General features: G+C 53.2%; 1 protein-coding gene across 1 annotated transcript in view; it reads left to right on the top strand.

Annotated features, from left to right (window-relative positions):
• The window catches only part of SACK1F (scaffolding CK1 anchoring protein F), a 28,429-nt gene extending 15,132 nt beyond the window's left edge, over nt 1–13,297 (top strand). Inside the window, exons 2-5 of the mRNA XM_007454104.1 lie at nt 4,878–5,045; nt 5,535–5,656; nt 6,476–7,158; nt 13,248–13,297. Of these exons, the coding sequence (XP_007454166.1) occupies nt 4,878–5,045; nt 5,535–5,656; nt 6,476–7,158; nt 13,248–13,297 (1,023 nt within the window). The remainder of the gene's footprint in view (nt 1–4,877; nt 5,046–5,534; nt 5,657–6,475; nt 7,159–13,247) is intronic.
• Nucleotides 13,298–15,181: the final 1,884 nt, after the last annotated feature.

Genomic DNA, 15,181 nt, shown 5'->3' with positions numbered 1-15,181 from the left:
AAAAAAAAAAAAAAAAAAAAAAAAAAAAACCCTCTGTGATCCAGCCCCACCCCATTGTCCTTATGCTACATCTACCCTGAACTGTTCCAGGCCAATTGTTTTTTGTTTGTTTGTCTGTTTGTTTTGGACCTCAAGTGCAGAGCTGATTGTGAACCTCAGTTCATGGTCCACTGCCTTCATCAATCCAGGGAAGGCCCCTCTTATTTTACTCTCTCCTTCCCTCCCGTCCCTTTCTCCTTCCATAGGCAGCCACCCTCTATATTCAGTGTATGTCCTTGGACATGTCCGTATCCTTGAAAAACATGCAGGATTATTTTATGTAGTGTGTTTTTATTTACATAAATGGTATTAGGCTATAAATCTCTATCTCTGACATTCATCTTAAAAAGAACTACCCAGGTTCTGCACATGGAACTCGTTCATTGCTTCTGTCTGCTGCAGAGCACTCTGTCCTGAGCATCCCACACATTCTCCACATCCATTCTTCTAGAGATGGACATCCAAGTTGCTGCCCACTCCTTGCTATCCCAAAGAAAGCTACAGTGAATGTCTTTGTTCCTGCCCCCTTATAGACCAAGAGGTTCCCTGGGTGTGTGGCCTAGAGTAGCGTTGCTGGCTTCCAGGCATGCACAACCTTAAATCCACGAAGCTCTGCCCCTTGCCCTAAGAAATAGCTGTACCAGTGTTCCCTCCCACCCTCAGTGAATGAGGGTTCCCCTTTCCTCACACGCCAACATTTAGGACTATCCAACTTTCTAGTTTTTAGTTCATGGTATAGTTGTAAAGTGGTATCTCTCTTATCTCTTTGCTTTTTTAAAATTTATTTTAAATTTTTTATACAATTTTTAAAGGTTACACTTATGTGCAGTTATTACTGTCTCTTTGCTTTAATTTTTATTACTGTCTCTTTGCTTTAATTTGAATCTTTCTGCTTACTAATGAGGTCTGCTTCTCTTTACATACTTATTAGCCATTCAGGTATCTCCTCTAGGAATTGCCTATTCATATCCTTTGCCCATTATTCTAATTAGTTTTCTGTCTTTTTCTTGCTGATGTGCAGGCATCTCTTGTGTATTATTAGTTCCTTTTGGTTGTAGACATTGCAGATGTCTTCTCCTTGTCACTTATCTTTGTCTGTTGACATATTTCTTTGAACAGAAAATCCCTAATTTGCCAAATGCCTCTTTTAAAATTTTATTTGTCTTATGATTCATGCTTTTGGAATCTTAAGAAATTCTATCTTACCTATGCCATGAAGATATTTTCCTATATTTCATGAATTCCTTTATTATTTGTATCTTCTGCATTTAGGTATACAGCCTACCTGAAATTCACCTTTATATATGGTGTGAGGTAGGGATCCATTTTATTTTTCTCCATTTAGTATGCCAGTTGTCCCAATAGCATCTACTAAACAGCATCCTTTCTCCACTGAGTTGTGATTCTGCCTTAAAGTTAAGACTTTAAGTTAACTTAAAATTTTATGTATGTGTGTAGGTACCTATATATTTCTGGTCTCTCTATTCTGTCCCATGGTCTATTTGTCAGTTCCTTCCTATCTCAGTATCACAATTCTTATTAATTTGGCTCTGCAATATGTCTTACTGTCTAGTAGGGCAAGTGTCCCCTTTTAGCTTTTCTTTTTCAAAATTGACTTAGCTATTTGAATCTTCATTCTTCCTCACATCTTAGAAATATTTGAACTCCTCAAAAAATTTTACTGACCATTCATTGGAATTGCATGGGATTTTATTAATATGAGGAGAACTGGATTTTTAAAACATTAAATCATGTTATCCATGAACACAATTTATCTTTTCATTTATTCAAATATTTGTAACTGTCCTTTAATAGAGTTTTCTAAATTTCTCCATAAAGGTATTAATTCCTAAATACTATGTGCTTAAGTTGCAATTTTGAATGGACCTTCTTTTCTTTTCTTTTTTTAATTGGTTATTGCTGTAGTAGAAGAATGCTATTGGTTTTTGTAAGTTTTTCTTGTATCTGGCAACCTTGCCAAATTCTATTACATCTAATAGTTTTTCTCTGCATTCTACTGGTTTTTTTTTTTTTTTTAAATATCATCCTTAAATACTGGTAGTTTTGTCTCTTCTAATCCTTCTGTCTAATTTCTTTTTCTTGTCTTGTTGCATTGGTCAGGACCGCCAATACTTTGTTGAACAGCAGTGGTGATAAGTGAATATTCTTGACTTGCTTAAGACTTAAAGGGAATGCAACTTTAAGTATGTTTCATGAGGGTTTTTAGTAGATAGCCTTTATGACATTAAGGAAGGTCCCATCTATTCCTAGTTTTATGAGAGTTTTAATCACAAATAGTGTTATCAAATACTTTTTAAAAACTTATTAAGATAATATATGATTTTCCCTCTTTGACACTATAAATTTTATAAATTGATATGTTTCTGATGTTGAATAATCCTTTCATTTTTAGGATAACCTTACTTGATTATGCTGTATTATATTTAATTTACTTTTTAAAAAACTGAACTATAGTTGATATGTGTAATTCACTTTTTTTTTTTTTTTTTTTTTTTGCGGTATGCGGGCCTCTCACTGTTGTGGCCTCTCCCGTTGCAGAGCACAGGCTCTGGACGCACAGGCTTAGGGGCCATGGCTCACGGGCCTAGCCGCTCCACGGCATGTGGGATCTTCCCGGACCGGGGCACGAACCCGTGTCCCCTGCATCAGCAGGTGGACTCTCAACCACTGCGCCACCAGGGAAGCCCTGTTTAATTCACTTTTAATGACGTATCCATGTCAATTTCATTTTCAAAGTCATCAATGTGTAAATATTCCTAGTCTTTTTACCATTTCTTAAATGGTAAGAATTTCTTAAAAAGTAAATATATCTGTAGTTATTTCTCTTTCTTCATGCAGTATTTTATTTGCATCTCCTCTGTTTTTGTCAGTCATGCCTGTCCTCAGTGCCTTTGCTTGTGCTGTTTTCTTTGCCTGAAATGTTCACCTCCTAGGCCCCTGGTAGCCCATGTGGGACCTGTGCGCAGATTAGGAGAAGGCATCTCTTCCTCAGGCAGGCACAGCTCCCACTCACCCCCATCAGCCCAGTGCCTGTGTGCAGTGCACAACCTGCATACCCATGCATGGCAACCCTGCCCACTTCCCTGCTCGGTTTTATTCCCTGCTCGGTTTTATTCCCTGCTCATTTCTCACGGCACCCAAGGCTGCCCAGTCTTCAGGTTTCAGCTTCCTTGGTGAAACCTTTCCTGTTCTCCCCTGGCTGAAAGTAATCTTTCAATCTTCCCCCTCCCTAAGTCCCTCCTTCTCTTCCCACCACCCCTCCTTAGAACTCACATCACACATCATTTGTGCATCTCTTAAGGCATTTATCTCGTTTTACCTTATGTCTTATAATTTTGTGCGAATGTCATATGATTCCAACTGGATTAACCCCTTGAAGTTAGGGACTATAGTTTGTTTGTCTTTAGATCCTCCCTCTGCCTGTGGGGCTTTGTAAATGTTACTTGTATGGATGATTGGGTATTAAATGTAGGAGGTAAGAAGGGCCTTATGTGATATTGTGTAAATGGTGTTGGGAGGTGGTCTTTAGAGGCAGAGATAATGGCAGAGCACACATGAAGGGGATGGTGATTGTGATGATGATGATGGTGATGGAGGATACACTTATTGAGCGTAACATGTGCAGCACTGTGCTAAACGCTTTCACAGTTTGCTTCTATAAGCCTTCTGAACAACCCTTTGAGACAGGTGCTACTATGAGCTTGATTTTGCTGCCAAGGAAGCTGGGGCACTGATGAGTCAGCAGTGGAGTTAGTGAACCAGGCCTGGTCTGCCTGGCTTCAGTGTTCGGGCTTTCAGTTACAACGACAAGCAGACTCCTTCGACCATACAATGGTTACCATTTATTGAAGACTTACCTACGTATCAGGCATTGTTGATGCTTATAGACGTTATTTCTAATCCTGATGCCAAATGTATCAAGTACAGAGTATCCCCATTTTGCAGATGAGGAAACAGAGGCTCATCAAAGTTAAGGGATTTGCCTAAGGTTACATAAATAGAAAGTGGTTATAATCAGATCTCTCTGACCCCAAAGCACATACTTTCCTCTGCATCATGGGCACAGTGCTTGGGGCCAACAAGAAAACCCTGCCTCTGGAGCAGAATGTTTGTGTAGGAAAGTGGAGGAGGCTGAGGTCAGAAAGGCAAATCTGCCTCAGGCTGCGGAAGGCCTCGCCTTCCAGGATGGATAATCAGGGCTGGCTTTTGGAAATCAAGGGTCCTAGGCAGGGACCTTGATTTGGGGATGAAGTGGGATGGTCTGGACACCTGGAGGCCAAGGGAGCCCGAGCTAACTGGAGCTCTGCCCAAATCTGTGCTCAGGGAAGCACAGGGCTTTGCACAGCTGCAGGGAGATGGAAGCACCCAGGTCTGCAAAGAAAGTGGTATCTGAGCAGATCTGCAGCTTGTGGAAATGGTCCATTTCATGCCTCTCAGTGACTGCAGCTCCTTGAACCTGCTTATTTCCCGAAGGCACCAGAACCAACTTTCCTCAGCCTCCTAGATCTCCACTGACATGGCTTCTGAAGAGCTGCTGGAAATCCCCAGGGTGGGTGGTGGGAATTTGCCAGGGATGAAGCACAAGCAGCATGGCCTGCACCCTCTGCACCATCTTCGTTTCCCAGAGCCGGGAGCCCATCTCCTGCTCACATGTGCTCAGAGGTGGGTGGAGATGTGCAAAACCCAGGAGTGGTGCAGATGGCATTTTTGACTCTTGGCCAGCACTTACCCCAGCCCAGCTGGTCCTCTGTGGGCCGCAGTGTGACTCTGTATGTGTGTAGTCACCACGTGCCTCACTAGTGCCCTTCCCTGTCCAGGTCATTGCTGTGGTCATGGACCTCTTCACTGATGGTGAGATCTTCCAAGACATTGTGGATGCTGCCTCCAAGCGCCGCGTGCCAGTGTACATCATCCTGGACGAGGCGGGCGTGAGGTATTTCCTGGAGATGTGTCAGGGCCTGGAGCTTGCTGACTTCCGTATTTGGGTAAGTTGTATCACTGGGACTGGGGGTGGGAGGGGGGAAGGAAGTGGGATGGAGACTGCCTCTGCCCCTCCCTCTGCCTGCTCCCCAGTTCAGGGGCCCAGGTGAACAGCACTCTCAACCCCTTTCCTACTGTCTAAAACCTTGCCTCATGAACTGATAATCCTAACTGCATGACCGGCTTACATTTTATCCCAAGGCTGCTGAAGCTAAGGAGGCAGCTCCAGCTTAGTCCCGGGCGCTCAGCCCGCAGAGTCACTGTCAGGGTTGAAGGCAGGGCTGTGTTTCTCTTCTGAAGAGCTTTGAGAGCAGACTGGGGCCACCCTGGGCCCGTCCGAGCCCAAAGCCAGATTTGCTGACTTCCTCAGGCCATAGGAAGCAGAGTCAGGGTCCCGTGGACAAGAGGATTCATCCTCCACCCACGCAGAGACTCAGCTTAGAGCCTCTAGGCCCCCAACCTGAGTGACAGTGCCCTTCTCCTCTTCTCAACAGAACATCCGTGTCCGCTCTGTGACAGGTGTTGGCTTTTACATGCCCATGGGGAAGATCAAGGGGACCCTGTCATCCAAGTTCCTAATGGTAGATGGTGATAAAGTAGCCACTGGATCCTACAGGTGAGTTGGGCCAGGTCAGAGAAGGGCCTGGGAGGCCTTTGTTCATGTTCAGAAAGATGCTGGACTAGAGCCTCCACAATCATGAGTTTAAGAGCTCTTGTCTATTCTGATAGCAAAGAGTAGCCTCCTGGCCAGTCCCTTCCCTCAAACTTTCTGGCTAATGGATTATTCAAGAAAGAGGGTCAACTTTTGTTGAGCATTAAGCACTGCCTGCCTTTCATGGTCCACAACAACTGGCTGCCTTTTGAGGCTGGAAGAGACCCGGGCACATGAAACAATTAATAAATGGCGTCCGTCCTCTTATGTGGTTGAAGTATGGGGTTCTGCAGACGCTATAGGTGCTCTAACAATTCACAGAAGAACCATTAAGGAATGGAATATGGTTAACAGTAGTGACAGCTATAGGTACTACTTATTAAATGTATGTTTGTGCCAGGTACTGAGCGAAACCTTTTATATTCGTTATTGGACTATGAGCCTCACAGCAACTCTGTGACTGTACACCTTACAAGCCCCATTTGACGAGGCACGCGGGGCAGAAAGCAGGTTTGAATCCAGACCTGACTTCTCTTGCCCTTGCCCTTGCCCCGCACCCACTGCCTGCTTTCTGCATTTGAGGCCAAGACCTGGACCAAGGGAGGATTTGGGTCTGTGGAGGGAGAGCACCCCAGCACGAAGGCAGCAAGGCATCCAGCCTCAGTGGTGGAGCAGGTCGGGCTGGGCAGCGGGGTTTGAGATGGGCTCACTGAGGGGCGGCTGGCAGGGCGAGGCTGCAGGCCCGGGCACATGTATGTTGCTTTTCTGTCCCCATGTTCCCAGATTCACCTGGAGTTCCTCCCATGTGGACAGGAACCTTCTCCTCCTCCTGACGGGGCAGAACGTGGAGCCCTTCGACGTGGAGTTCCGGGAGCTGTACGCCATCTCCGAGGAGGTGGACTTGTACCAGCAGCTGGGCCTGGCAGGAGGCGCTGGCAGGCTGGGCCTCAACTACTCCTCCACTGTGGCTCGCAAGTTTATCAACCCCAAGTACACCCTGGTGGCAGGCAGCCTCCACCCACCCGGGGAGATGATGCGCTGGGCTGCCCGGCAGCAGCAGGAGGCCAGCCGCAATGCAGAGGGGCAGGAGGAGGGCAGCAAGGGCGGCGAGTCAGCACGGCGCCTGGAGAGTTTCCTGCACGACCTGGTCACGCTGGAGCAGTTGCTGCCCCCCGTGGAGCCCATTCTCTCGGGAGAGCTGAGTCGGGATGGCAGGGTGGTCTACCACCTGTGTGTGGACCTGAAGCCCAGACCCCGGGAGGCCCTTGCCCGAAATGGCAGGGGAGCAGCTGCCAATGGGGAGGCCAAGGAGGGCAGGCACTTCAGCAGCAGGTTCTTCAGCCGGCGGTCCAAGAGGCCCGCAGCGCCCAATAGCACGGCCAGCGCCCTCTCCCCCGAGGCCTTGGCCGAAGCGGAGTTTATGGCGGGGAAGAGGCCCAACCAGGGCTCCAGTGGCGATGTCTCAGGTGAGCCCCTCCCACCGGGCCCAGGGCTCCTCAGGCCTCTGGCCCTGGTCCAGGAGCACTGCTGATTCTGTAAGAAGGCCGCCTCCCGGCAGGGAGAGCACATCAGCTCTGGGCCCTGTGGTCCTCAGTTCCCATCCTGCTCTGGCCTTTGCGTGCGTGTGGCCTGGGGCCAGCCACTGCAGGCCGGAGTTTCAATTTCCTCTTCTCTAAAAGGGGAAAGTGATGCCTGCCTCGCCCAGCTGTTCTGAGGATATGAAGTGCTCAGAACAGTGCTGGGCACGGAGTAGTCTGAGACTAGGGCTCTGACTCTAGGGCTTGTTCCAGCAAACCTTGTTCCATGCTGGATCCGTTGCCGTCAGGATCTGACCTGGTCAAACACACTGCACCAATGCCCTGACCCACTTCTCCTTGTTTCTGTTGTAAATAGTCTGACGTGGCTCCTCCCTGCGTTTATTTGATAAGTGGTATTTACCAGGCTGCTTACTTCTGGGAGAGATTGTTCCTGGTGGTGGTATCTTTCTGGCTGTCTCTCTGCCTTTATCTCTTTCTCTGGAACAGTCTCCAGAGTGGCCTTTTCTGGCTGGTGGTGACAGCCAGGGCCACTGCTGGCACCTTTTCTCATGTCGGCATTGCTGAGTCAAAGGGGTTTCCATGTTGGGGTTTCTCCCTCCATGGCTGTGGGGCTTTGCAGCGGTGAGGCTGGGCTCCCTGGCTGGCCAGGTAGGTAATGGCAGGGACTTACCTTGGGCAGCCTGAGTGCTTCCAGAATTCCTGTGTCCCTCAAGGCCCCAGCTTTGACCTGACATTGGCTGGAGTACAAGTCTTCCCAAACACTGATGCCCCAGCCCTGCTAGAGAGCCTGACGCACTCAGTCTGTGCCTCTTAAAGTTAGGACAGGCCTGGAGTCTCCGAGAATTTGGGCACAGCAGCAGTGCCAGGGCTATAGCTGCATTTGGCCAGGAAGCATTTACTGAGCGCCTCGGTGTACCGGGTCCTTCACTAGGTGCTCTCTCTCTCACTTGGCCCTCACAGGAACCACGGAGGTGGCAGATGGAAGCTCAGGGAGGTGAATTAAGTGGTCCCAGGGCACAGTAAGTGGTAGTGGGGCCGGGAGGCAAACCGAGGCCAGGGCCCGTGTCCTGTCAGGGAGGGGTAGCTGGGCCCGTCCCATTTCCCCTGGGCTCCCTGGCTCCCCCAGCACCCGATGCTTCTGCTGCCCTGCACCTCTTGTTTGGAAGAAGGGTTGCCATGGTGAACACCTGGCAGGGAAGAGAGGGGGAGGGGCAAGCCCAACCACAAAAGGGGCTCTTTCCCACGTCCTGACTGCAGGTGAGGTAGAAGCTTTCTCTTCCTTCAGCCCCTCACCCTGAGGTGCTGTTTCCATAGAAACAAAAGGCCATTGTCTTATCCCTTCCTGCCTCCTTTAGTGAGTCTCAGCATCAGATTCCCCTGCCTGGATGACTTGAACAGGTCACTGACACTTGCGCTGCTCCCTGAGTGTTTGCATGGGGTGCCAGGAGCCAGCCAAACAGCCAGGGACAGTGCCCTGTACCAGCTCGTCTCCTGAGTGCCTGGCACCCAGAGAGAGAGAGTCAGAGACGGAGAGAGAAGGGCAAGTGCAAGAGTGCAGCGGCACGCGCGAGGGACGGCCCTCAAGATCACCCTATTCCTGCCCCATCATAAGGAGACACACAGAGCGGCCTTGTCCAGCACAGCCTCTGTGTACCTGGATGGGCATCCAGCCCTGAGGGCCCGGAATTCAAGTCCCTTAAGAGACCTTTCCTCTCCCTGCTGCTTTCTTCCCTCAGAGGCAGGCAAGAAGCAGAGACTCCCCTCCCCAAAGGCTCTTTTTGTGGCCTCCAGCCTCCCAAACATTTGACTGGTTTAGTGCCTCCTCTCAGGCAGCAGAAGCTTATCAGCAGGACTCTGTGTGCCAGAGGGTCAGGTTCCTGGCAGCATGGGGGTCCCCAAGGTTGGAACTAGCAATCCTAGTACACTGGGAACTGTCATCTGGGAGGAAATCACTTTAGCTATTCCCTTAGGGCCCCATCCAGGGAAAGGATCCCTGTCCTACAGTGAACGTTCAGAGCATCATCAGAACAGCCATCGGATGGACCTCAGCTCCCAGTACCTTGCTCCCCACACGTTGGACACATCCTTTCACCTCCCCGGGGCTGTTTCCTGGTTGAGAAGAGGAGGGGTTGATCCAGGGAGGGTTCAAGAGGTTCCTTTGAGCTCTGATTCTGACTGTCCTTTCTGTCCCTGCTGCCCTCTTGTCAAGGGAGAACCCAGGCCGATGACAGGGTGGGTAAAAGAGAGAAAAATAGAAAAGCAAAGAGCTGACAGCCTGTACAATTACTTGATAAGAAGTATATAGTTGTCAAACAGCATGCAAATTTTTGCAAACCCGAGTGTGGCCCTTGGGAGAACCTTCAGAAATCCCTTCCTTTGGGTCTGGCAGTCCAGCCGTGGGCGGCCAGGTGGTTTGAAGGCTCACAGCGCCCCCTACTGGTGGAAGCCAAGCACCCTCTCCTGGTTTTTCTCTCAGCGGAGTCCTTGCTCCTGCAATTGGCGCCTTTCCTGAGCCGGCCACCTGTGCCCATCCCGGAGCTCGGGACTCTGGGGCAGAGTCCAACCTCAGGGACCAGCAGTCACTGGAGAGCCTTGTCAAAAGAGTGAGGAGTCTGTCCCGCTCGGCTGGGCTCAGGAATCTGCATTTCAAACGAGCGCCCTGAGCGTTTTCCCACATAGGGGTCCTCAGAGCAGCAGATTAGGTGACAGGGCTCTGCCCTTGGGGGCTGCCAGTTTGGGGGAGGGGGTTCCAGGTGATGTCCTGAAACCCCTCCTGGTCCCCCTGGGGAAATCCCTGGGACAAGGCCAACATTCTCGTGCACGGTAAGAGGAGGAAGAAAGGCACAGACTTTGGCTGAGCACCTGGCGTGTGCTGGGTAGTCACGGTGCTAAATGCTCTCACCCAGAACCCACAGCCACCCTGCCTGATGACGTTGTTTCAAGACGAGACCCCAGAGGTGCAGAGAGGCGAGGCCCTGTGCCCACGGTCATGAGTGAGAAAGGGTGGTGGGCTCTCCTGCCTCCCAGGGCCTGCCAGAGCGTTATGGCTATCTCTGGAAGGTTAGGGTTGACACCAGCTGCCTACGTCTTTAAAGGCTGTTTGGAAGGGCCAGAGGCCTGAGTACATGACTGATTCCCCCCCGCCCCCCGTACGGAGGAAGAGGAGAGTGCCTCTGGGTCCCCACCTTCCGAGGGCCCCTGAGGCCATGCTTCCGTTCCCAGAGTTCTCTGAGGTGACTGCAGCCACAGTTGCCTTGCCAGAACTCCCAGGTTCCCCTGAGTGGTGCGTGGATGGGCCACCCTGGCTGGCAGTGTGGTCTGGCTCCTAGCGCTGTGTTCGCTGGCTCCTGGATTTGGGAACCTCAGATTTGCCTGTGTCATCCCTGGGGTGGAGGTCTCAGATCTCTCTCCTGGAAGTCTGGGCCCCTGCCTGGGATGGAAGGCTGGGGAGGTGCTTCTGGGGTTCAGAGGTCCATGAGGGACCTGTGGGCCTTCAGTTCCAGGGTAAGCCGACTCAACAGCTGTCTTGCCAAGATGGAGTTCCAAAACTCAGTGTCGCTCCTGAGGTCAGACCCCAGCTGATGTTCTCAGGCAGTGCTCTGATTCCATAAACCTGAGCACTGTTACCAGCCAAGGTCTCGGTCACATGGCACAGATGAGGGGAGCTGAGTGGGCATCCTTCGAGGAGCTGATCCCACTGGGCTCCAGAGAAGAGGCAGGCATCCTTAGTCTCATTGGCAGATGTCAAAATCCCCTGCCCTGCTGGTCTCTTGGGCCTGGCCAGGGCTTCCGTCACCATCTAGGTGAGTGCGGGCACGTACGTCACCCAGTCACCACCCACTGATGCCACTGCAGTCGCTCTCGTTATTAGATTGGCATGAACCCTTACGTAGCTTGCTGCTGCCTGATCATTGTTTTCAACGCATGTCTATCTGTGCGGTGTCTGCTCTGTGCCAGGCACTGTCCTAAATTCCTGGTGTAGCAGTGGACAAAGTGAGCTTGCCCCTGCTCTTATGTACTGGGTGGGGGACAGGGACGGCAAGGACCTTCTCCTGAAGAGTGATCAAGGAAGGCCTCTCTGACAAAGGGGCATTTGAGCAGAGACTTGAGTGATGGGAAGCAGAGAACCATGTGGACATCCAAGGGAAGAATCTTCCAGAAAAGGGGAGTGTGAGGTCCTGAAGCCTGTAGGGAGGTAGAGCTCACTGTCCTTGTCATAGCCGTCTATACCACTGTCCCCTCTCCTGCCTGCCGAGCCGGGCCAGCCAGGTCCTGACCATCAGACCGGGTCCTGAAGCTCCAAGCCTTCCTTCAGGCCGCGTCTCCCCCACTTCCCGCCCCTGTGTCCAGTCTCACCTCTTCCTTTGAAGTTTGACTTTCTCTCATGAGCCTCCTTTGGGCCGCCCGTGCCACATATACTTTGTAAAAAGTAGAAATGTGGGGCTGTTGATATATTCTCCACTCATCTGAGCAGGTGTGATTGGCCACGGCGTGTGCTGCAGGCGGCAGCGGGCTCCGGTCTGTGCGCCGCGGGAGGGGTGGGCTCGAGGGCGTGGTCCTCAGCCCGGCCTCCCGTCAGATGCGTGGAGGTGAATTCTGAGCGAGAGGCCCGTGTCCAAGCTCGCATCCAGCCTCGGAGAGCGGGTGGGAGCGTGGGGAGCTGGCCACAAGCCTGCTCTGCCCCGGCTGCCCCCAGCCCACGCGGCCACTCCTCCCTGGCCTCGGGAGCCCAGAGGACTTTTCTCACCTGCCTCCAAAATTCTGCTGCCTCTGGGGAGAAACTCAGCATCTGCTCAGTAGGCCAAGCAAGTACAGCAAGCCGCTGAGGACAGGAAGTGGGGACGGACGTGTCCTGCGGCAGCCAGGGGACTGCAGCACGGGAAGGGCAGCGGAGGCAGCCTCAGCACCCAAGGAGGCTGGAGGCTGACCCAGCTCCGGGCCCTTGGAGCCACAGGGAGGCGGGCATCATCGTCTGGCTCCCTTCCCGCCTCATCGACGCTCTAGCTGCTCTCGGAACGGCCTCCAGGGAGGCTCAGCTGGACCCGCAGCAAGTCCCGAGGCCTGGGTCCCGCTGGCCGGGCAGGGAAGGGCTCTACTCAGGCCTGTTCAGCGTCTCTCTTGCTAATGGCCCGGGAGAGGAGGCCAACACCACCTCCATGAAATTCACAGCTGAGGTGATACGGGAAGGTGGTGTGAGTGCCGGGAGATGACCCTGGCCCTGGCGGTATGGAGAGGAACCGGCAGGAAAGAGGTCAGCGGCCGCCCAGGAGACAGCGGCCAGCGCCCCAGGAGGACTCCCCACAGCAGACACGAGGCGCTGGTCTGAGGGCAGGAACACAGCTGGCCTCTGCTTGGGGTGTAAAGGCAGTGGACACGGATGGAAGGGGCCTGGGAAGAGGAGAGCTGTGCCTCTCCACCCCTTCCTTCTTGGTGAAGGGTGTGCCCCGTGCCCCTAAGCCTGGGGTCTGCGCCACCATGCCTGGCTCCCTCCCAGTCAGCCTACTGGCCCCTCCTGAGGCACCACTTTGCCCCTTCCACGTCGGCGGCCTGAGTGGTGGGAAGAGCTGAGATGGGGCTCGGCAGAGCAGGCACTGGCGCAGGCGCTGCCCAGCTCTGGGGGCTACTGGCCCCCATGTCCCCCACTGTCAGGTCGGGCCGAGGATGCCCCCTTGCAGCAGGGCCACGCTGAGAGTCACTGACAGTGACTGCGGTCGTGCTTGTGAGCTGTGACGCAGCATAGGGTATTAGGAACTGGTGAATCGCCCCGCTGAGGTCAGAAGATGGCAGATCCCTGATGCCCCAACGAGTGGTGGTCTTGCTGAGGCTGTCAGGACAGGGAGAATCTTTCCTTTTGCTCTTCTGAGGACCTACTGACCTGGTTTCAGCAGCTTGGGAGGGAGACAGTGACCCAACCACCCAAATTTGCAGTGTGGGCGGTACATAGTAGAGGGGCTGGAGGCCAGCCCAGGGAGCACTTTACCTACATCCTCCCTCGCCTGTGTCCCTTGTCTCTGCAGGTAAAACAAGTTCCAGTCCTGCCAAGGCCAGCAATTGTGTGATTTTGTGAGCTGCGGGCCAGATGTTGGCAGGACCTATGGATGCCCCCATCCTGTCCTGTGGAGACAAAGGTCAAACCCTGCACCAATTTGCACATCGGACGCCTAGTGGCCTCCTGCCCCAGCAGCCTCCATCCTGGCCTCAGGGACCCTGTATCCCAGATGTGAGGGTCTGCAGCATCTCAAGACAATCACACGCCTCCACAAGACTGTCGTGGCCGGGCAGGGGGGGTCACCCTTTGTTTACATGAAGTGGAAGCTTGACTAGTGTCTGCTCTCCTTTATGCCCAGCCCCCTCCATCCACTGGGCCATCCTTGCCCTGCAGGCCCCCAGATGGGGTGAGTCCATGTCTTTCTACCTTAATGTGATGGGGTCTCCGGGGCAGCCCCAGCCCCCAGCTTCTCCTTCCCTGGGCTTCCTGGTGCTGCTGGTCCCCCAAGAGGTTTGGTGGAACAGAAGGGATGAGGACAGGGCTCTGAGCCCGGGATCCAGTCTTGCTTGAGCTTCTGAACTCAAGGTGGAAGATGCAGCGAGGACGGCTGGGGGCTGGCTGCTGTGGCCTTCCTGGCCTGTCCCTCAGACTCCTGCAGTAGACTCTGAATGCAATGAGGGCAGAATTTGACCCTGCCATTTTGAGAGCCCTTGTGCTGAGGTCTACTTTCCCTCCCCCAGCACCACCCTGGCAGGCTCTGCCCTGAGTGGTCCGGGCCTCCTTGGCTATTGCCTGATGCAAGCCCATCTGGCAGTTCTGCTAGTGCCTTTACCTGAGGCGGCTCCCTCCCGTTTTTTGCCTTGATTTGCAGCCCAAAGTAAGGAGAGAGAGAACCTGGCTGATGTTCTGGTGGTGCTGGAGGCTGGGCCCTGTCACCAGGAGCGTTTGCCCTCCTCCCACCCCAGAGATGGCCCTCAGTCCCTTCACCAGCCAGGACTTATGTGCCTTCTCTAGTTATATGTCAGCCAAAGACCAGCCTTGGCCTCCTGCCAAAGTCAGACTGTATTGAGGAGCCTCAGCCTCCCTGGCTTCTTAGGGACCTGGCCTAATTGCCATGATGCCAGGCCAGGAAGACCAGCTGAAAATCGCACACCACCCCCTCTTCATGCATGTGACTGAGAGGACCTGCGGAGAGAGTTCTTGAATGGACAGCAGAGAAACTTCCAAACCACAGGCTCTGTGGCTGGCCTTGCTTCCGGCCGGGTGCTGGAGGCCTGGAGAGCCGGGGGCTGCAGTGCCTGAGAAAGCACCATGCTCAGCCTCTCTCAGCCTCCTGCTTCTGAGCCAAACTCTCGTCCTCACATCTTTCCTTCTGCAAAACCCTGGGGCACCAGCAGCACCTTGGGGCGGGGCCCCGGTACCTGCTAGCGCCTGATGGGAGAGGGAGCAAGGGGACCAGCGAGCACCCTGAGAGGAGCCTGGCCTCCCTGCTGGGTGGTGGGAGGGGCAGGGGAAGGAAGGGTGAACCTGGTTCTTGGTGGGTGAGGGACCCTGACCCACCTCCATGAGCGTCTGTGAGGATTAAACCCTTGCTGGGAAGTGCTTCCTTATGCACCAAGGCCTGGCGATGTGGCCCTGCTTGTTCTGGAGGGGAAGGGAGAGGGAGGTGGAAAACGAGGGGCAGGGGTTACACCTCAGCTCAAAGTGTTTGGGTGGAGAGAGCACTCTTGGTGAGCAGAGTGGACACCTCTGGGGCAAGTGGGGAGGCCAGAGGAGGGGACCAGCTCCTAAGCGATTGTGCCTCCCCTGCGAGAGAAGCAGGCCCATGGAATCCCTTTCCCATCTCCTGACCCAAAGCAAGCCCGGTTCCTCCCCTGCCTTCACATGCAGGAGGCTCTGGACTGGAAGTTCCAAGTTGCTGCAGCCTTGAGCCTGGCTGGCCGTCCTGCCCCGGCTTCTCCC

Source organism: Lipotes vexillifer, unplaced genomic scaffold (assembly GCF_000442215.2).
Source record: "Lipotes vexillifer unplaced genomic scaffold, Lipotes_vexillifer_v1.1 scaffold382, whole genome shotgun sequence".
Taxonomy (NCBI): Eukaryota; Metazoa; Chordata; class Mammalia; order Artiodactyla; family Lipotidae; genus Lipotes; species Lipotes vexillifer.
This window is presented reverse-complemented; position numbering and strand designations above follow the sequence as displayed.